This window comes from Hylobates moloch, unplaced genomic scaffold, assembly GCF_009828535.3.
Source record: "Hylobates moloch isolate HMO894 unplaced genomic scaffold, HMol_V3 SCAFFOLD_8, whole genome shotgun sequence".
NCBI lineage: Eukaryota > Metazoa > Chordata > Mammalia > Primates > Hylobatidae > Hylobates > Hylobates moloch.
This window is the reverse complement of record NW_026652283.1, coordinates 77,356,787-77,378,325: the sequence shown is the minus strand read 5'-3', so window position 1 is coordinate 77,378,325 and position 21,539 is coordinate 77,356,787. Positions and strand designations below refer to the sequence as shown.

At 54.9% G+C, this 21,539-nt stretch overlaps 1 protein-coding gene across 4 annotated transcripts in view; it reads right to left on the bottom strand.

The window, feature by feature from the left end:
- Positions 1–776: 776 nt before the first annotated feature.
- POC1A (POC1 centriolar protein A) overlaps positions 777–21,539 on the bottom strand; it is a 79,795-nt gene continuing 59,032 nt past the window's right edge. For all 4 annotated transcript variants that reach the window (XM_032161376.2, XM_058442622.1, XM_032161377.2 and 1 more), the window contains one exon: positions 777–1,491. In XM_032161376.2, the coding sequence (XP_032017267.1) occupies positions 1,393–1,491 (99 nt within the window). In that variant the 3' untranslated portion in view covers positions 777–1,392. The remainder of the gene's footprint in view (positions 1,492–21,539) is intronic.

Here is a 21,539-nt window from a genome sequence, read left to right as displayed (position 1 = left end):
ATGGGGAGTGATGGGCTTCTCTTGAGCACCTGCTCTGCACTGAGCATAGTGCATTGCTTACCTTGTCACCAGAGGAGGGTATCACAACTGCTTCACACAATAAGAACCCAAGATTCAGAGAGGTTAGGTCACAATGTTGAGGCCACACAGCTGGCAACAGGCAGCTCCCTCCCCACCCAGTGTAGGCCAGAGAAAGCCTCCCGTCATCAGGACTCAACACAGCTGCCCTCTTGTCAGTCCAGGCTCTGAGGCATGCAGGCTCTGCTTCCACCTGGAGGCTGCAGAAGCTGTGAACCCACTGACCATGTGGTACTGACAGCGCTTGGGAAGATCTACCATCACCTCCCATTCCCCAGGGCAGGGCAGGTGTGTTTGAGGATAAAGACCTCCTTGGCTGGCTGAGCCCCAAGAAGCTGAAGACAGAAGGCATGGGTGACACATAGACACAGAAAAAACACTTGCTCTGGGTTCCCCAGCACAGGGGCAGAGGTAGGACCCTATGGAAGCCCTCAGGAGCAAATGGAAACTCGGGTGCCTGAGGCCTCTGAGTCCCAACAGAAGCAGTCAGTAGGGGCCAGCCAGAGGGAGGTGGGTGCATGCAAGGGCTCTGACTGCCCTTGTTCCCCGACACCCTGAACACCTGAAAACAGGGGTGTCCTGGCCTCGGAGGCAATCCTGGTGGAAGCCCTCCCAAGTCACCATTCTCATTCTGTTTGGGCCCTGGGGATGGGAAGATTGATTAAGTGTCATCCAGCATAAGCCACTCCTGCAACAAGTGCAATGAAGTCAGGTTTAATTTCGAGATTCCTGTGCCCTCACTCACGCAAGGAGGAAGTCACCTGGCTACAGGGAACACATGTGGAACAGAAATCAGGGCCACTGAAAAGCCACCACCCACTTGAGAGGGCTTGTTCCCAACAAACCTGACTCAGATGGGCGCACTTTGGGCCTTTAGTCAGATTTAGAGAAAACCCCCGGCTCATCCAATCAATGTGCAGTCAATTTCTACGCCATGGCAGAGGTAGGAAAAGCCAGTCGCGTGTCCAAATGATGAGTGAAAATCAAGGCATCGTGGGGCCACCTCCTCCAGAGGACCCCGAGGGAGCAGACATTTTCAAGTGGCTCCTTTACATTAAGCAAAATGTAGTCCTCTCAGTTGGGTCTGAAGCATCATTTGTGTGTGAGCCCGGCCCACTGGGGACCTCTGGCTGCCAGGTGGAGAGCCTCCTGGTGCAGATAGCAAGGTGGAGGGCAGAACTGCAAAAATCCAGGGCTCCGGTATGGATGTGATTCCCACAGAGTTCAGTCCCCTTTATTTACCCAAGTCCCACAGTACAAATCCCTGGCCTGCCACCCGCAAATCAACCGAGCTCCTGATTCTTGCTCCCCTGATCACGGTGTTGCTCTCTGCATTATTAGCTGCTGGTTCTCCAGACACTGCTTCAGCTTGTCTTCTGTCAGTGTTAACCGCTGCTCCAGGATGGAGACTGTCTGCAAAACAAACAGTGGTTGGGTCAGAACACAGAAGGGCCACCAGGCTGCTCTAGGGACCCCCTTGGCCAGTCCCCACTTGGCCGCCTCAGCCACTGCCCAAATGCCAGCTGGCTCTTTCCACCCAGGGGTTCTGTCAGGCCCCTTGTCTCTGGTGCTATTGGGACAGCCCTTGCCTTTATGTCTGCTTCTCCTGGCTCTGGATGGCTGATCTCTGATGTTTGTGGGCAGGGGGTGGGGACACAGTGAGGGAAACTAGATGGCAGGTCCCATAGCCTTTGGTCATTTCTAAAGAGAACCAAGGGGTCAGGAACCCCCCACCCTGGTGGCCTGGCATTTATATTGGAGTTCTGGAGCAAAACCAGCTTCCTTGTCTGAACCAGGCACTGTCCATAAACAACTGGAGACCGTCAACCACCTCCACTCCAGCGGTGAGAAAACTGCACCCACAAATGATGGCACTCCACTTGGGTCCTTCCCCTCACACCTGGAAGAGCCTCCCAGGCTGGCAGAGGACAAAGGCAGGGAGGTGACTCTCCTTATCCCAGGAGGGTCTCTGCCTGTCCAAGTCCAACCAATACTACTATAGGATATGTCATCTGGGACTTCAGCCCAGGGCAATCACAGGACATGACAACTTCATCTCTCTGAGCCCACTTTCTCCTCCCAGTGCACAGGACAACCAAGCTCATGGCCTAGGTAACTCAGCAGCCCAGTAGTTGCTCACTCTGACCATGCTTGTCATCATGCTGCCTTCCTGAAGGTGGGCCCTTGCTCTCCTGGCCTCTCTTACACACCCAGCACAATGGCTCACCTGCGGACCTGGCTGCCTGGCCTGCCAAAGGCCCCCAGCTGCTGGAGCTGCATGTGCTTCATGGGCCAGGGCCAGTCTTGTAGACACAGCTCCCAGAGAGGCTGGGAAAAGCTGCCTTCCTCCTCTGGCTTTGGACAGAGTGTCAGCAGAGGGGCAGCACTGTCTGGGAGCCCGCATGCTCCCCAAAGAGGGGCTGGACCAGAGCAAGCCTGCCCCACTCATCACTTGTGCAGGTTGGACCATGCTGGCCATGACACCTTTGGCGTCATTTCACTTCCCTCTTTAGGGTTGGCTGAGTGCCTTACTGTATGCCAGGCCCCTGCTGGCCACTGGATGAGCCCATGTGAGTATGGCAGCCTTGACTCCAGTACTGTGCCGCCCACAGGCATCAGGAGGGTCAGTTTAACCTCACCCGTGTGCTTTCCCAAGAGGTTTTGCCCCCTTCCCTGGGGCTCCATGAAGTCCTGGGCCTTGGTCCAGTGGAAAGGAAACTTTCTTTCATACATGTAATAAAACACTGAAACATTTTAGGAGGGAGTTTCCCCCTCTAAGGCTGCTATAAATTCTTGCAGCGTCCTGCACAGACATCAGCTGCTGTGGAGGGTGCTCCGCCTGGTGGCTGGCCCCTTCTAAACGAGCCAATCGGGGCTATGAGGGCTCTGAACCCTGTGTCACTGGACAGAGCCGGGAAAAATTGGTGCCCATGGAACACAAACTGCACCCTGAGAGGCAGAGCTGAGCTGAAAGAGACCATCACATTCCCCCTGTGCTGGCCAGCCAGCCGGGGAGGGGGTCTGCAGCTTGTAAAAGTGGCAGCGGAAACAGTCCCTGGCTGGCCTGGGGCAGCATTCCTGCAAGTTTCCACTGGCTGCTGTGAAACTCACAGGGCCAAAATCATTCTTCATCCAGACTTTTTCCGATGGCCCCAAACTCAAGGCCGCAGCAGAGGAGCCTGTTTTTCCTCTTCTGCCTCTTTTTTTTTTTCAAACTTTTCACAGGAACCCAATTTGCAAACGTGGAGATAGTGGGCCCAGAAAACGTGGGTGAGGTGCTGGGCCAATGTCAATACAAGGGCCTCCACTTAGTTCCATAGGGGCCCATACTTCAGCTCAGTAGGAATGTGACCACTGAATGTGTCTAAATTATTTGAAAAGAGAAGCATCACCTGTTTCACAACCAGCCCCCTGCATGAAGGGTGCCACCCCGTTGAGGCCTTCGTCTCAGAGCTTTGAGGATCACTTCACAGCACAGTAGACAAACAGGCTTTTACGAGGCCCAACACCCCTCAAGGCAGTTTCTCCCCTCCAGCCTAGCTTCAGAGGAGCTGTGTCATCTCTGTGTTGGTCTCGGCTTCCCCTGTTCCTTCTCTGCCAAGGTGCCGGGTGGTGGCCACCATCAGGGAGAAAGAAGTCCACTAGGCCCTTCCCAGCACATGTGATCCCAGCTGCCCCCACTCTGAGCCAGGAGAAGGCCTGGAAGAGCAGGATGCTTTTTGGATTTCTGTACATTAGAATGCTGTCTGGCATTCTCTGCTCCATGTAGTTTAAAAAAAAAAAAAAATTCTACTTTCTTAAAAATTTTTATATTTTTCTTAAAAATCAAATTTTCTTAATAAAGCATAGGGCCTCATTTTCACAGAAAATGGTGACTCCTCATAGACAGTGAAACATGGAAATCTTTTTTTTTTTTTTTTTTTTTTTTGAGATGGAGTCTCGTTCTGTCACCCAGGCTGGAGTGCAGTGGCACAATCTTGGCTCACTACAAGCTCCGCCTCCCGGGTTCACACCATTCTTCTGCCTCAGCCTCCTGAGTAGCTGGGACTACAGGCACCCGCCACTGCGCCCAGCTAATATTTTTGTATTTTTAGTAAAGATGGGGTTTCACCGTGGTCTCGATCTCCTGACCTCGTGATCTGCCCGCCTCAGCCTCCCAAAATGTTGGGATTACAGGCGTGAGCCACTGCACCCGGCTGAAACATGGAAATCTCAAATGCTGCTGGTGTGCCTTCCCTCTACAAGGGGAAGGAAGGGGTTCCCCCATGATGGAAATGCCCCATCGGGCATCCAAGTGGCAAAGTGGAGACACACTCAGGGCTGGTGGCACACACAGGTGGGAGGGCTAGCAGGCCACCTGCAGGGAGTCTGTCTGGGCCACAGGCCCAGAGCAGCCAGGACAGGCCACCACAGTGCCACCGTGCTTCCCCAGCTGCACGGGAGCTGTGGGAGGAGGGCAGGAGAGCATCTGAGGTGGCAGAAGGGGTGTGGGGGGGGGCATCCCTGGCACAGACTGGTTTGGAGCCATATCATGTGGCCTTGTTCAGAATATGTATGATCTTTACCTGTCGGTTTAGAACAAAAAGTAAGCACATCCCCATATACCCGTATGAGGGTTCAGAAAATATGTGCTACCTGGGTGTACACAGGCCACTGCCGTTTCCGCCTGCTGCCTAGTGGCCCAACTCCCAGCGGGGCCCAGCCAAGCAGGCTGCTCTCATCGCCTCATGCTCCGTCCACCCCGGGAATTCTCCTGCTACACAGCGCCTGTCCTCGCCAGGCTGGAGACAAGGCCACACCTGCCCTGGAGGGTGAGGAGCGCTCTGCAGGCAAATACCTCTGCGGCCTCCCTGGGTCCACACTCCATAGCCTGGAAGCCACGACTTTCATTTATTCAAGGAAAAATGAGCGCTGACCTTCCAAACAGCTCCTTGATCACACTGCCTCTCACCCTGTGTTCTGTACAGGGGAGCAGGGGCCAGAGGTCTGGTCCTAGCCCCTCAGAAGGTCCCCAAAGAGGTACAGGCTGTGTCAGGTGCCAGGTGTCAACAAGGGTAACTGCTTTGCCTGACACAAGCATCCATGGCTTCTGGCTTTGGGGCAGGGTAAAGGGAAACTGACGAAGGGGTTGAGGAGTCCAGGGCTCTGGCTGCTAGAGGGGCAGCCTGGGCAAAGTGGCCAGGAAAGATGGCCCATCTCCCAGAACTCCCTCTTGCTGGGGTCCAACTCTCCCACAGTGCGGCCCCTTCTGTCTGCCGACCTTGGAGAAACCAGGCAGCTCATTCCCTCTCCTGGGACCTGGTGCCACCCTGGGAACATTCTTAAGTCCTCCGTGTAGTTGGGGTGTGGAGCCTAAACATGAGGGGGACCAGCAGGAGGTCCTGGGACTGGGCTCAGGGCGGTTCATCCTGATGATTGACTCTCTGCTCTGTGGGCTTCTCTTGGCAGCTGACTTTCATGGGACGCTCATGTGTGCCAAAAACTTCAACAAACCTTAAGCGTAGGGGCTTTTATCATCCCCATTTTACAGATGAAGAAACTGAGGCACAGTGAGATTAAGTAACTTGCCTAAAGTTACACAGCTTATCAGTGACAAGCCTAGGCTGTGAGCCTAGGTGACCTGGCTGCAGTGCGCATGCTAAAGCACTGTGCAGTGTGCATCTTGGCTCTGTCCCCATCAAGAATGCCAAAAGAGAGGCCTGCTGGTGTCCCATCACACTTCCAGCCCTGATGCCCAAACCCAGGCAGCCTGAGGAAAGACTCGGGGATACCTGTCCTCACCCAGCAGCGGCACCTGCTGTCCTGGTTTAGGCTGCCTGGCCTAGCTGCTCCAAATTAAATGAGCAGAAGCTCCTACCTCAGCCATAGTGGGAATGGACAGCCCCCAGGGTCACCCACCCCCTCACATTGTCAGGCCTCATGTGTCACCTCCCCCTGAAAAGCAGTCTCTTACCTGGCTAAACATTTAGGTTTGGAATTATTACAAAAGTCGTAAGGATAATTCATGTGAGCCATGAAAACTCAATGCTATAGGAACTGAAAGGACATAGTGACAAGAACCTCCTCCTGGATGCACCACGAGAAGCTGCCCCAATCGCTTCACTGTCAATGCTTCTTTCACCAGCACTTGTGCCACTGCGGCATTAAGTGATCAGCCCCAAAACACGCTGTGGAACTCGCCTAGGTCACTGCTGGGTGCCCCATCCCCTGAAGACAAGGTTCATCTTTAAACAAGGTACCTCTCTCGCCCTAAATCGGAGTGACAGGAAGCCGGAATGAGGACCCTATGGCCGGGGCACTGTCACTCCTCACCCGATACTGTCTGCCTCCCAAGTCAAGGCCCTCATGGCCAGTGTCAGGAAGCTTCATGGGGTGTGGTCAGCAGGGCTCCAGAAGTTTTATCTTCAAAGTCACACCTGCCCCAGGTTCACCTGGGGGCTCATTTCTGAACCCTTTTCCTACTCTGTTATCAGCAATTTCCTGGAAGCCATGGCCCTTCTCAAGAAAACCTTGGCCTTGAAATCACTGGTTTGCCATCGAATGTATTCTGTTGTTCTCGAGACCAAGGGTTAGCAAACTACAGCCAGCTGCCCCTTTGTGTAAATAAGGTTTTATGGACATGCCTGCTGGCTTCCATATGGTCTCTGGCTGCCTTCTGGGTCCAATGGCAGGTTGACAGAGGCTGTATGGCCCACAAAGCCTAAAATCTTTACTGTTTAAATTTGCTGACCCTTGCCTCACTCTTCACTTACTCAAACTCTCACAAAGCACCTCCCCGTGCTGGCCTGTGCCTGGCCCAGGATGATAATACGCAGACTCGGCTGGGCCCACAGGGTGCACCCCAGTTCAACGAGGCAGATGCCATGCAGGTGCATAGACAGTGGGCTGCACTGGGGGGACAGAGGAGCAAGAGGGGCAGGAAGAGGATCGGGACCCAAAGAATGGTGTGCGCGAAGGCCCTGAGCTGGCCACTAAGGTAAGAAACAGGAGGGATAGACCAAAGGAGGCGCGTGTGCTGGAGCAAGAAGAGGGGGCCTCGGGGGAGACAGGAGATGGGGCTGGGCTCTGCAAGTCACGCCGAGCAGCTTCATCTTCACCCTCAGAGCAGGAGGGTGCTAGGCTGAGGGGATTTGAGATCCCTCTGGCTACTACACAGGGACAGTCTGGGAGTGGCTTCATAGCTGTGGGAAGGTGAGGTGCAGGCAAGAGAGAACGAGAGGGGATGACAGTGGCTTGGACTGGGGCAGGAGAAGCCAGGAAGGAAAGTGGACAGAACCAGACAGAGCCACAAAGAATGAAGCACCAGTACCTGGTGACGAGTTAGATGGGGGTCTGAGAGAGGAGATGTGCTCCAAGACCAAGAACACAAGACAAGGACCGGCCCTGCAGGAGAGGCAGAAGACGGGCTCCAGATTGCACAGGCTGAGTATGAGGACCTCCAAGAATGCTGAGAGGGTCTGGCAGGCATGGGGTGGTCTGAGAAGCCTGAGCCAGCAGCAGAGTTGCACTGCATTGTTAAGACTGGGACTACTGAGGATCCTATCGAGGGCAGCCAGTGGATGAGGAGGGAAGGAAGAGGGGAGACGGGGGTGGGCAGTGGACCCACAAGGCCCCTGCAGGCTGGAGAGCAGAGTCCAGCGCAGGGGAGCCGAGGGCCTTGACAGGACCCAGGGTGATGTCAGCGATTGGGCTGAACATCCTGGAAAGCTCCTTGGTGGGGATGAAGGAGGGACTGCCCAATCCAGGTGACCCAACAGGCAGGATGCCGAGATGCTGGGGACCAAAACCAAAAGCATGGTGACAGGCTAGCTTGGGCTGGCTCTCAGTAGCTGGACAGTGGATCTAGGGGCTCGGGCCAGGTGGTAGGGCTTCCAGCCGTGATTCATCAACCTGAGCTCTCCAAGGAAAATCCCCCCAAGAGAGGGTGAACAATGGCATTCTATTTGAATCCTAATTTTCCTGCTCAGGGGAGACACTGTGATCTGTCCTATTGGGGCAACATTCAGAGAGCGAGTGTGCCTTCTCTCACTCGCAGTTCAAGATGTGTAAGAAGTTTTATGTAACACCTTAAAGGGCCTTCTGAGCATGGTATAAAAAGAACTGATTTTAAAATGACAGGCTTTTATTTTTAGCCCCCTAAAAATTGTAGTGATGCCCAAAGAAATTGCACTGAAATACAAGTCCTCAGAGACATGTCTGGCACCTGGGCCCCCAACTCCAAGTAGAAGAGGAACACTGGGGACATTTCAACAGATACCCCCAGTCTGCACCTCACTACCTCAGATGCGTCCTTCTCTACTGACATAGAGTAATTAGGTGTCTGCTGAAAGCCTGCTATGGGCCCCACAGGCCTCCGAGATTGGAACAGTTGAGCCCAGATGCCATATCATCCTCCACGCCCACCAATGGCACAAACTGACCAGCTCAGGTGTTGTGCCTGGGACAGAGCCTGGGTTTATGCAGCTCTGCTGGCCTCTGAGGTGGCTGGGGGGAGAGCCTTAGCTCCTCTGAGGTATGTGATGGGGACTGGGGCATCACGAGAGTTCAGAGGGGCCTCCGTATGACCCTACAGCTGGCGAGGGGCATAGGCAGTGTGACACTCCCATGGGCTCTGCAGAGGTACAGGAAGAGTTCCTCTCTGGACAGGAACAGAGGAGGTGGGAGCATAGTGCTTCTGGAGAGGGTGAAGCCCCCACCCTCATACGTGGCGAAACAGAGCAAACAAGGACAGGTGCGACACACCTGGCTGCGCCTCACACCCCGTGGAGTGACGTACAGTCCTTCATGCCCACTTTCTCCCCCCAGGTCTAGTTACACCCCAGCACTCTCCCTGGGCTACGTGGGCTTTTCCTTTGTCCCTCCTTTCTCCTGCTGGCCACCTCCTCCCAGTGTGATCTTCCCTTCTTTCAGCCCCAGCCTCTTTTTCTCCCTGGCCTGGTTTTCTCTTGAGGTGGGCTTGTCCTGCACTTTTTTCTTAGCTTTTCTCCCAGTTCTCATTTCTATTTCCTTTCAAGGCCTCTTCATTCCCTTTTCACTCTGTGTTTGGTGAGAGGGCAAGGGGAACAGGAGCAGAGCGTGTGTCTGGCCACCTGGGACTGAGCTCCAGGTGGAGTCAGGCCCCTGCCACGGCTCACCTGCTATAGGGCTGATGCCAGGGCTGCCCGGCCTGGGAAGAAGAGCATCAACTCTCACAGGAAGCCTCTGGGAGAAAGCAACACAGGATGAGCCAATGCAAGTGCTTTCCAAGTACTAGGTGCAGCAGGTGCAAAGGCCCTGAGGCACACTCTTGGAACTGTCAGGAGGCCAGGGTGCTTGGCCTCAAGTGATTGAGCAGGGAAGAGGTATAGGCCCCAGGGCCCTCAGCTCAAAACAGAAGGGAACAGAGAAGCCTCCACTGCCTGGCACTGCCTCACCAGGCTCACAGGTCTGAGTAGGCACAGCCGGGGAGGATGCTGCTACCACATGCCTGTGGCCAGTTTGTAGAACGCTGGTTCCAGAATAAACTCTGGGAGAAGAGCCTCGACCTAGGAACTGACCACAGCCACCTGGTCCTATAGTCCATGAAACGGAAGTGAATGGACAGACTGGCACTTCAGAGAACAGACCAAGGGCACACCCTCAGAGACAGGTCCCTTCCAGGAGCTGCTCCTCCTCCCATGACCATTGTCGTCACCACCTTTGCTGAAGGCTTCCCTCATGCATTCATGTACAAATATGGCAGGGAAGCTGAAGCCGTAACTTCTCCAAAACTGAGGAGTTGTGGGACACTCACGACCCTCCTTGGGGGCAGCCAACAATATCATTCACTCCCATACCTCTGTCAGGCACCCACCACAGGCAGCCAACAAGGGACCCTAGCTCTTGGGGGCTTCCAAGCACTGACATGGCTGCAGCACCAGTCCCGTCTGGGCTGGGGGGAAAGCTACTCCATCACCACTGACAGCAAAGAACATCTTAGGGGCAGGAAAGAACAAGGGTGGCCAGATCCTTAAAAATATTTCTCCAAGTACAGGCTTCACTCGAGGCTTCCCCACTCCATCCCCCTGCCCCCCAGCTCTGGGGCAGCCCCTCTTCCCAGGGGCCTCCTGCTCACCTTGGCCAGGGCCCTTCCCCATATCCACAACCTGCTCTTAGCAGAGCCCTGGGTGGTGGTACCTGGGGCCCTCCTTGGTGAGTGGTACTGGTTCTTATGGGAGCCTCCTCTGAGCTGGAAGACAGGTGGTATGGAGGTGGACAGGGTGGTTGGGCCAGACTGATGGGTGGAGGCGGAGCCAACATCCAGCCATGTGTCCCACCAAGCACTCTGCCTGGGCTGGGAACACAGTGGCAAGGGGAGCTGCAACCGGCCTGGGTTGTCAGGTTTGCAGGGAGGCCAGGAGATAAGGCATCAGTGGCTGATGGGGCAAGATGGAAAGCCACACTGACTGAGAGAAAGGAGAGGCAGCAGCTGGGTGAAGCCTGGGAGAGGCAGTAGGAGGGTGAACACACAGGGTCATGCTATCCCAGGCCCCCTGGCGGCCACACTGGGTTGGTCAGCATACCATTGGCAGGGGCAGCCACATCAGGGCTCCACCCTCACCAGACTCAGGCAGGCACTGCATCCCCGGGCCCCGGCTGGGCTCCTCCTGCACTAGGGCCTCCCAGGCAGGGCTCAAGGCACTTCCCTCTTGGCACTCAGGTGCCCCTCTCAGTCCCCATCCTCACCCTAGGCTTCCTGGTGACTCCCCTTGCCCTGCTCCTGGGACACCTTTCACCTTCTGCCTCCTCACTGCTTCTCCGTGCCCCTTTCCTATCCAAGAGCTCAGGAATAAAGGCCAGACTCTGCGGCATGGCATTCCCGTGGCCCTCCAGGCCCTATGCTGCCCACCAATACTGCCTTCCCTGCCCAATCCCACCCACCTGAGGCCTGCCCGCTCTCCTACCCTAGGAGCCTCCTTGCCCTGGCCCCACTGCTAGGATGCCTGCCTTCCTCCCCTCATGGGTGTGGGCCCTTGGAAAATGCCACTGAGGGATTCCTAGTGGGGAACCTTGGTCCCATGCGGTAAGCACGAAGGCTCCTCAGCTATATGGCCTAGGTTCAAAGGGAAACTTGACCACTAACTCGCCGAGCAGCCTTGGGCAAGTTACCAGACTCAGGGCTTCAGTTTCCTTGTCTGTAAAACACATCTCTCAAAGTCACTGCAATATTCATATTAATAGCTAATATGCATGTAGCACTTGCTCTGTCTGGCTGGGCACAGGCATGCACTATGGGGAACATGACTCCTCTAGCCATTGCCCTGGCTGAGCTCTGGGATGTTGGGGGAGCCATGGGCACAGATGGGGCTTGACGAGGCCCCAAATAGGGCAGCATGTGGTCAGGTTTGGGAGGGTGTGAGCCATTGATGCACGTGGTGGTCTGGCTGCTTCTTTAAGTTCTCCTGTGATGAAAAGCTCCTTTTAATCATTTCCCGGGTTGTGGTTGATGTGGGCGCCCCCACGAGGTCTCCCTGGTGGGGCCAGGGTTCTCCAGTCTCCTCCCCACCAACACAGGAGCCAGATAACTGGGCCAGAGGTGGCGTGGCCCCTGCTGCTCTGAGTCTCAGGGAGAGGGCGCAGTCACCCAGCCACACCACTGAGGACATTTGTGGCAGGCCAGAGCAAATGTCCTGGGGCTGGCCATTGACTCAACACCCCTGGTCTCAACTGTGCTGCACTGAATGTCTAACTTTCCTTTGGCTTCACTGCAAAGATGAAAAATGTTGAATTAATCTCCCCTGTAGCATGGTTTTAACTTTACTCAGATTCTCAAGATCTAAAACAGATACAATAAAGGGGGAATCTCTTTGCTGTGGGGTCTCATGAGCTATCAAAACAAAGCAGGGCTGCCGGGCCCCACTGCCTACCCTAGCTCTGCGTTGTATCCTGCCAACTCCAGCTTTGTCACTTGGTGTACGCCTGTGTGTGTACACATGCAGGACCCTGACTTGCTGGTGGTGCCCTTGCTAGCCTGCTGCCACATGTCAGCAGTGACTGGGGGACCAAGGGGCCAGCCTAGCCCTCTGCAGACAGGGCCTGCAGCACCTTCACACCACCCAAGGCTCTGCCTCCTGGCCCCAGCCACCAACCAGTACCTAATGGTCTGCAGCTCAGGGGCCTTCACGTCAGTGCCCCTCGAGCAGCCTGTGGACATCAGTCAGTCTGCATGCCAGTGACGAGGACAGAGATTGTTGTCTATTCTTCCTCATCACTGTCTTCTGCTCCTAGGCAGCACCTGGTACACAGCAGGTGCACACTGAGGACTGACTGGATGGACAAATGCCCAGCCCTGAGTGCTGTGGGAATGCAGGGAACACAGGTCTGGTGCCTGCCAGCCCAGGTCCCCCAGGCCAAAGGGCAGGCCTAATCTAGGGATGGGTCCACCCAGCTTGTGAGGAATACTCACCCCAGCGTGGGTCTTGGACCTGGTGAGCTTGAAGGGATAGAGGGAGAGTGGGGCGGGCAGTAGGAGGGGCCAGGCCCCACCAGCTAGTCTTGGGAGGGAGGAAGCCTTATTGCTTCGGCAGGTATGGGTGGGAGTAAAGGAAGCAGTCCAGTTCCTCCCCTTCCCATCTCTGTCCTGGTCTGATGATGACTAAAATCTTTGAGGCCTGAACCTCAGAGGGGAAGGAATGGAGCTCCCCTCTCATGCTGATGTCTGACATGCTAACATGCCCAGGATCACACACAGCCGATTCACACAAAAAAACAATTTCTAAAAAAATTCCTCCCAATCTCTCTAGGCCCAGCAACCATCTTTTTAGCCACTCCCCCTACCCCACAGTCTGCTGCAAACAATAGAAAATGAGCTTTTGGTCCCTTGAGCCTACGGTCCGTGGTTCTGTTTCACATTATCTCAGGGATATAGGATTTCTCTGACGGTTTTGCATCCCCCAGCCCCCACCTCTACTGAGGATTAGCTCTCTTTGGGAACTACATGAAACACTATTTTCTATTAGTGGATTAGCCACAAGATTAAGAAATCTTGGCTATTTGCCTTCCTCATGGCTTAAAAGCAACTCCTTTTAAATGAACACAGCTCCCTTTTCCATATCACTCTTTCCCCCAAAAGGAGAAGCTATAAAAAGTGGGTCCACTCAGACCATTCATAAAACCAGATGCTCCTGGGACCCATGGGGTGCTGCTCACACCCAAAGGGAGGACCTGAGCCACAGCCCCACTGACACTGGGGTGGGTTCAAGCACATCTCTGCCAGCCATGTACAGGCCACCAGGGAAGCCAAGTAACTGACCGGGATAAACCCCAAGATGTAGGACACCAGTCATGCTTGGCCATAGGCTTTGCTGGACTCTGACTCCAGGGTGAGTCCAAACAGGGCTGAGCATGGGGTGTGGACCTTGGCCTTGGCCGCCTTCTGCAACCCATTTCTTCAGAGGCTGACTTTTCCAACAATCCATATAAAGTAGTTAGTTAACCACTTTCCCAAGACCCAATAAGACATGATCATCCTAAGCCAGACATCTTGATAGCTTGCTGGAGGCCTGGAAGTCTCAGTATAGCCTGGCAAGTCGGGCTGCAGCTACCACCCACCAAGGCCACCTCTGGGAGGAAGAAGGGCACAAGCCACCAGGGATGGAGTCTTAAGGCTCCCCCATCCTGCCAAGCATCCACTGATCCACAGTGGGGAAACCTGGGCAATCATCTTGGCGGGCTTTCTGGAGCCACTGGCTGGGCCCAGATCAGAAGGGCAAGGGGCACATAATAGCTTCCCAAATGCCATGCTAAGTTCAAGACTTCCTATGCTTCCTCTGCTTCCTCAGCCATGGCCACTGTGGGCATGATGAGGTTCTGTACCCATAGTACAGGCCTGGATCAGGGCCCTTTACAGACTGCATGGGAGGAAGCAGCAGGCCCGACTACAGCCCTTCCTGGCCCTGCTGTGGTGGTGCCTCATTCAGGAAAACACCAAGAGGTCACGGGGTCAGCTGTGATGAACTAGGCTGTGGCTTGCTTAATCTCAGAGCCGTGTAGGCCAGTTTGGGGCTCCTGTCATAACACAGGCCCCTTTCTTGTGGCCTGTGTTTGGCCTTTCCTTGGAGGGCCCTCAGGTCCCAGAGGAGCAAGGGCAAATCACATGGAGTCCCCTCCCTTCCTCTTCTCAGAGCAAGCCTAGATTCAGCCCGAATGAGATGTCCCTGCAGGGGCCTCTCTGCCTGCTCCCTGCCTCTGCTCTCCACCACCCGCTCCCGCCCACCATCTCCCAGCCCTCCCCCATCTCCAAGCCTGCTCAGAGCCTCATAGAGGAAATCTCATACGTCCGACCATGAACATTCCCAGGCCCCAGAGATAACCACGGCCACTGCCGAGCCCATCTGGCAGGCAGGGGCCTTCAATCTGCAGCCTCTTTGGGAAGGGGGTGCTTTCTGCCACAACCACAGACGGGATAAAAGATGGAAAACAAGAGTTTTTTGCCAGACCCCCATGGGAGCTGCCATCCAGTCCCCCTGCAAACACGAGCTTGCCCGTTTTTGGGTGAGGTTCGCAGGCTGCGTGTCATGAAGGAGGAAGGGCACTGGGCCTGACCTGCGACTTGGGGAAGACACAGGCTCCCCTGTCCTGCCACATTTGCGAAGCCAGAGGAGCCTTTGGGAAAAATGCCAAAAATAGTAAAGGGCTGGGGAATGGCCAGGGGCCCAGGCAGACAGACATTTCCCCCAGTCCCTCTGCCACCAAGTGTGTCCCTGGCACAGACCAGACAGTGTCTTGAGTCCCTCGTCCCCCAGAAGTAGCCTCTTAACAGAAGGAAAACAAGCCTCTTGTTTCCAAACCCCCACAAAGAAGTTCAGGTTGTCCTGAACATGACTCTGGCCAAAAAGGCAATCCATGAAGGTCCACAACAAGGAGGGTGGCTACATCCACTCTTGACCAAGTAGGTGAGCTGGCTAGATGTGCTGATGCAGAGAGGGGACCGATTTTTGCAGAAACAACCCACCACCACCCTTATGGCCCTGTCTGCGAGTGGGAGCAGTGTTAGGAGGGCTGCACACGCCCTCCTGGGATCATGGGAAGACGCACCGGGTGACTTTCACTCTATGCCCTCCCAACGAATTCTGTCTGGGTGCACGTGGGAGGACCAATCCCCAGGAAAAATTGTATAACTATAAAATTAGGGGTCTATTTCCATAAGCAACAGCAGGTCCTCCCAGGAAAGAGGGATACAGAGAGCCCCTGAGAGTAGTGAGGCAGCTTGGCCCACATCAGGGCCAGGCACTGCCAACTTCCCTGCCAGTGTGGAACCAGATGCCTCACCTGAGCAGCCTGTCAAATAGGAACTTCCAGGACTACCATGGGGGTGGGGGTTGGGGGGAGCAGGTTTAAGGTATCTCAAAGCAAATAGGCCATTCTCTATCCCCAAAGCAAACAGGAAAAATCCTTGGCCTTGCTGAGTTAGGACAGCAAAACGCAATGACTTGAACATTTAACAAAATCAAATGCCAAAGAGACCCAAACAAGCAGGGCTGGCAGGCCTGCTCCCTGCCTGCTCCCCACCACATGCATTTTCAAGTCCCGGAGCCCAGCAGCCTCCATGAGTCACAGGAACTGGAACGTGACATCACAGCATTGCTGTGGCCAGCCTGAAACACTGGGTGCCATAAAAAAACAGTTGGAGCAGGAATTTCATGGCTCGGTATTTTTAAAAAGCAGCAAGACGTGAAACTGGAGTCAAAAATAACTTTGCTGTGGGCTTCTGAGGCAAAACCACCAAGCCGCGTGTTGGGCCTATGCGGGGCCCCCTCACAGCAGCCTCCCCAGCTCCTGGGTCATTGTCCACACCCCCGAGATCCACCTCCTTGCCCTAAGGAAGGCCCAGGGTCTCTGCAACTTCCAGACACCACTGGAACCTGTTACTCCTGAGGGCAGCTGAGCACTGTGCAGCAACCCTCTGGCCTCTTGAGGGTCCATGAAGGAAGCCACGGAGCCAGCGTGGAGGTGAGCTCATGTGGCAGTGGCTATTTGTGGAAACAGCCTCTCTCCCTGCTCACTGGTGAAGTTTTCCGGCATCTGTGAAAAAGACCCCTAGATCACCTGGCAGCACTCCCAAGAGCACAAGGGGAAAGAGTACCAGGGTCAGGGCCAGGGCCTCTGCTTGCACACCTACTGAGCGCCCATCCCTGGGCAGGCAGGCCTAACAGCCTTGGGGTCCGGCCTAGAGTCCTCCAGGGGTGCTCAGAACGGAGGAGCCTGGCCTGGGGGCAGGCAGATGAAACAAGGCCCCAGGGGATGTCCTGGCCCCACCTGACAGGCTGACCTCTGCTGCCCACCACATGAGACAGGCAGACAGAGGGGCAACACTTAACATCTCCCCTCGGTGGAAAGCCAAAAAGAGGCAGAGCCGGGTCTGAGCAGCTGCAGCTTCTGACTCCCTGTCTGGTTTTTCTCTGGAACCCTTGGGCCTCTGGGGTCAAGCCAACTTTCTCAGAAGACTTGAGGCAGGCCCAGCAGGTGAGTGACCCCAGGGCAGCCACAGGCGTGTGCTCTCTCCAGAGGGGATAGGGGAGGGGTGGGTCTCAGGACAGGCTCAGAGCAGGGCCCTTGGACCCTGAGGGAGGGGCGTGCGATCTCTCAGTGGGGCGGGGAGCTTGCAGCATGGGATGCCCATGCTCCTGACCTCAGGCCTAGCAGCTCCTGAGAATTCCCATAGGGGGCTCGAGGAACAAAAAGCCCTCCAAAGAAAATCTTCAGTTCCATTGTTAGGAAATACATGTTCCCTAAAAACCATTACAATATCTACATTCAAAGAACAGCTGTCACAGATACACCATATATATCTTCAATGAGCTTCCATCTTGGCCCCTGTTGCCTAGGTCCAGGTGGAAGGGTCTGATCTAATGGGCCCCATGACCCATGCCTGATTTTCAACAGTGTCTATGTGCACCCCAGTGCCTCTGTCACCTCCTGTGCCCTCCTCCTTCCTGGGGTTGGGGAATGACTTCTTTCTCCCCTCTCTTATCCTCCTGCCTAGCCAGACACTAGTCTCACTGGCAACTCAAAAGCATTTCTGGGACTTGAGTCCAGCAGTATGGGGACTGTGGAATGTCTACTCCTGTCATTCCTGTGCCACAAGCCTGCCCCAGAGCTTTCCCATATTGCTCCCAGGAGAACATCGACTCACTGCTGTGCTTCACAGAACAGCTGGCACCAGTCTAGCACACCCAGTTAACCAAGAGCCGCACAGCAGAGCTCAGAGGACCCAATGAGGCGTCTCTCCCCATTTTACAAGGGAGGAGACTGAGGCTCTGGGATTGACGTCACCTGCCCAAGGTCACCCAGGTGATGAATGGTGGAGGTGTGCCCAGGCTGACGGGCAGGTGGCTCACTGGGTGAACAGAGCAGCCCTGAAACTCAAGGAGGAACAGTTGCTCCCCACAGCTGGTGGGGAAGTGTAAAGCTGAACAAACCCCAGCTGCTCAAAGTATGGCATCAGCTGGGATCAGGGCCCAGAGAAGCTTAGCGAAGAAACCAGTGACGCCCCAAACAGCAAGCTCAGTGTTTGCTGGGGCAAGGAGGGGTCATCCCCACACAGGGGCAGGCCAGGGCAAGGGTGTGTGTGCTCTTTGGCTGGTGACCTAAGGGGCTTGGCCTGCTGGGCTCTCTGATCACAGAGCCCTGGGCAAGAGCTTCTGGCCTTACCTTTCAGGGAGGTCAAGTTTGGTTTGCAGAATTTCTTGATGAAGCCATCCTTAACTCCACCAAACTGGCAAGGGAAGCTAGGGAAGCTCTGACCCACAGTGGTTGAGATCAGGATCACCTGGCCTCCTGGAGAAGCCCCAGGCTGGCTGGACCACGAGGCTGGTCCAGGCACAACAAGCCGTTATTAACACGTTATCTGCACCTGGCATGATGCTGCTGCCACACGCCAGGTGGGAGGATAAAGTGAGGGCCACAAAGGGAAGTCCTTGGAAAGTGGCAGGCCTCAGATAAAAACCAGGAGGATGACAACTATGATGAGTATGTGATCCCCACACTCTGAGGACTTTCCATCTAAAACAACTATGTGGGGAGGCCTGAGGACTGCACCTGCTCGGCTCACAAGGTCACCCCAAAGTCTATTTTCCCCATATAAATACACTTTTGAAAAATAATGTATGGATTTTATAAAAAAGGCACTCATAAAAAAGTAAAACACCAACCCCATTTCTGGAGTTAAAGGGTTTCTGATGCTGTACAAGTCCCACGGGCAGTTTGGTTTCCTCTTCATCTGAAAGGCCTCTTGGCCTGGGAAGGCTGAGGGAAACTGCCCCACTTGCTGGCTTGCTCCAGAGACCAGGAGCCTTGCAGGGGCCAGCCAAAGTGCTGTTTGTCTCATCGCCCCTGGGATGGGGCCATGATAGCACTGCCCTTGTTCGCGTCTCAACTTCTCTGTGTCCCTATCTCCACTCTACCCCAGACCCTCAGCATGGGTCAGGCCTCGACTTTTCCTGGTGTCCCGTCAGGTGAGGGTGAACTCCTGGGCTGCTGCTTCTGTTACGCCACACCAGAGGACCCATGGCCTTGACCCAGTGTCTGGACTCCCACTTGTTTGCAGTGATTCCAGTTGCCGGCTCCTCTGGGGAGGCCTGGCTCCGACCTCGGCAGATTCAGTCCTGAGTTCTTCCTGAAGGTGGGACTGGGTCTCACACAGGGCCCACCACACAGAGTGGGCTCAGTAAATGTGTGTGCATGGAAGGAACCTGCCACCTCTGCTCTGAGGGCCAAGGAATGGCTCTCCTGGGTAGGGAAGGGTCTAGCTTCATGAGGCAGTGGAAAATTGGGAGAGCTATTTCTGGTGCTGTCATGCAGATCCCCCTGGCCCCCAAGCCTTGGATAACAACAATGGCAGCAACAGGAACAGCACCCAACACATCAGCAGTGCACAGCGTTGTCAGGTACCGTTCAAGGAGCTTCCCAAGAGGCCTATGAAGTGGGTACTATTATCAGCTCTGTGTTCCAGATTTGGAAAGTAAGGCACACAGACTCAAAGTGACTTGCCCAAGGTCACTGAGCTAGGCAGTGGGGAAGCCAGACAAAGCTTGAGCCACTCCTCTCCCTTGGCTCATTCAGCTTCCTGGCTTCCAGGCCTTTCCTTTACACAGAGGAGCCACTGAAGGGGTCACCCTGGGGAGGACTGAGATTGGGCCCCTGACCCTCAGACTGGTGCCAGACAGGCCACAAACATCCACAGAGGTGACCTTGCCACATGGGGCCATACCAGCCTGTTGAGCAGGAAGGCAGGCTTTGAAGACTGTGAGCCTCTGAAACAGGGTGTCCTACCCAGGGGCTGGAGACTCTGTGACTCACTCAGAAAACATCCCTGGCTACTGCCCCCTGCATCCCCATGGCTCTCCCCTGGAAGGATGTTCTGCAGGATGGAGGCCTGAAGGACCCGGAAGGCAGCTTTCCTCTCAAAGGCCACTCTGAAGTAGACTTCCCTGTAGGGGAGGGAAGGGATGGTGGGGGCGACGGAGGAGAACAGCACAATTCACATGGATGACTTTGTAGTAGGAATCAGTATTGGGGTGGCTGGGCATCCCACCCCTCCAGAACACAAAGGCTCTTCAGGACTGGGCAGATGGCGAGGAGTGTTGCTGATGGGGTGGCACCCGAGACCAGTATCCACAGACCAAGTAGGAAGCCCAGCTGAACAAGCCACTTGGGAAGATGGATGGTGGTGGCCACCTGGCACTAAGCTTCAGGGGAGGGCTGGGTCAGTCTGGACCATCCAGAGCAGGGCCTGCTGTGGGCCTGCCTCTGCTGGGCCAATGCCAAGAGAAAGGCACAGGGAAACTTTCAATCCCCTGGTGGAGATAGCTCTGGCTGTGGCTGGAACACCTCAGCTAGAGAAAGCCCCAACTCCAGGAGAGAACGGTTGGCCTAGAAGACAACCAACAGCCAAGCCCGATGAGAACTTGCCAGGATTAGCACAAAGGCGCTATGCACAGTTCTGAAAATGGGTTGAACTTTAAGGCCTCAACTGGTGCTTCATCTGCAGAACTCAAGTTTCCTCGGGACGCATTGAGTCCGTCAAGAACATGCCTCGCTTTATGGCATCCAGAAACACACAGACACTGTCCGTTTTGCAAAGCAGGTGACTGGCTGATATTGTTGGCATCTGGTCGGGGGTGGCCTGCCAGTTGGATTTGCAAAGGGGCTGAATGGTGTGAGGTAGGAACAGGGTGCCACAGAGGCATTGAGACATCCAGACACCCAGCCATGGGCCAAAGGCCACAGACCACAGGCCACAGGCCAGCCTTCACTTATTCTCTGCAATGCAAGTTTTTTAAAAGTTACTATCATACTCCTAACTGTGAACACATAACAAAACCTTCCATGTGCACCCCTAAAACACAGTGACAGGAAATGTTTTTAGTGTTATACTCCTCTGGATCCAATGAAGCTATTTTTAACCACCTTCTCAGACTTAATTTCCAATTTTATCCTATAAAGTTCTAATTGATTCCACCTCCCCTAATCTCTCACTTGGCGAGGCTGTGAAAAACATGAGGCAGTTGCTGACGGGTTTGAAGTGGGGTGGTTTTTAAGTCTTTGCATGCTGCTCACATCTCTCTCAGCACATGCCTTCTTCTCAGGGCTTAACAGCCTCTCAGCAAGGTCTGTACACTGTGCCCTGGAGTCCCACAGCCCCCAGTCATGACATCTGGCCTTTCCCTTCAAGAGTGCTTTCTTCAGTGGGCCCAAGGTGTGCCATCCCAGCTGGGCTCTGGTGACACACCCTGGAAGAGCTTTTCTCACTTAGCCCACGATCCCAAGCTGGGGAAAGGATACCATGCCATCCCAGCTCTATTTCCATTAGTGACATCAAGGGTCCTTCGCATCCTTCATGTAAGCTGGATTGGAGACCACTCTTCCTTGCTTCCCCATCCCCCGCCCCCTGGCTTTAACACCTCTTTTCCTAGTGGGCCACATGTGTCCCTCTTGCAGCCTCGCTCTACCCATGTGCTGGCATGGCAGAGGATGATCTGCAGAGTCCCAGCCTGGCCTCAGGAGCCAAGGAGATGAGGAATTGGGGAACCTCTAAATCCTGCCTTGCCCCCCACCCCATGACCACATATCCACATGCCAGCCACCTGGAGCTTCACTCATTCCCTGGACGTGCCCATGGCCTCTCCAGAGCCGCAGGCAGCCAGGACCTCTCTTCTTCCCTCAAGTGAGATGGCCCTGCCAAGCATGCCCCTAGTGCCGGCCACCACTTGTCAGGGGATTTTGCTCTTACTGAAACTGCTACACTATGAGCCTGTGTTATGGCTGCCAACCTACGCTCCAGAGGGCAGGGCCCATATCCATCTCAGTGACGAGAGTGGCCAGGGCCACAACTAACATTTATTGAGCAGCTACCTAGGGCCAGGCATGGGCCAAACATTTCCCAGATTCATCTCCCTTAATTCTCACCATGAATGTGGCAGGCAGAGCCCACAACCACCAGC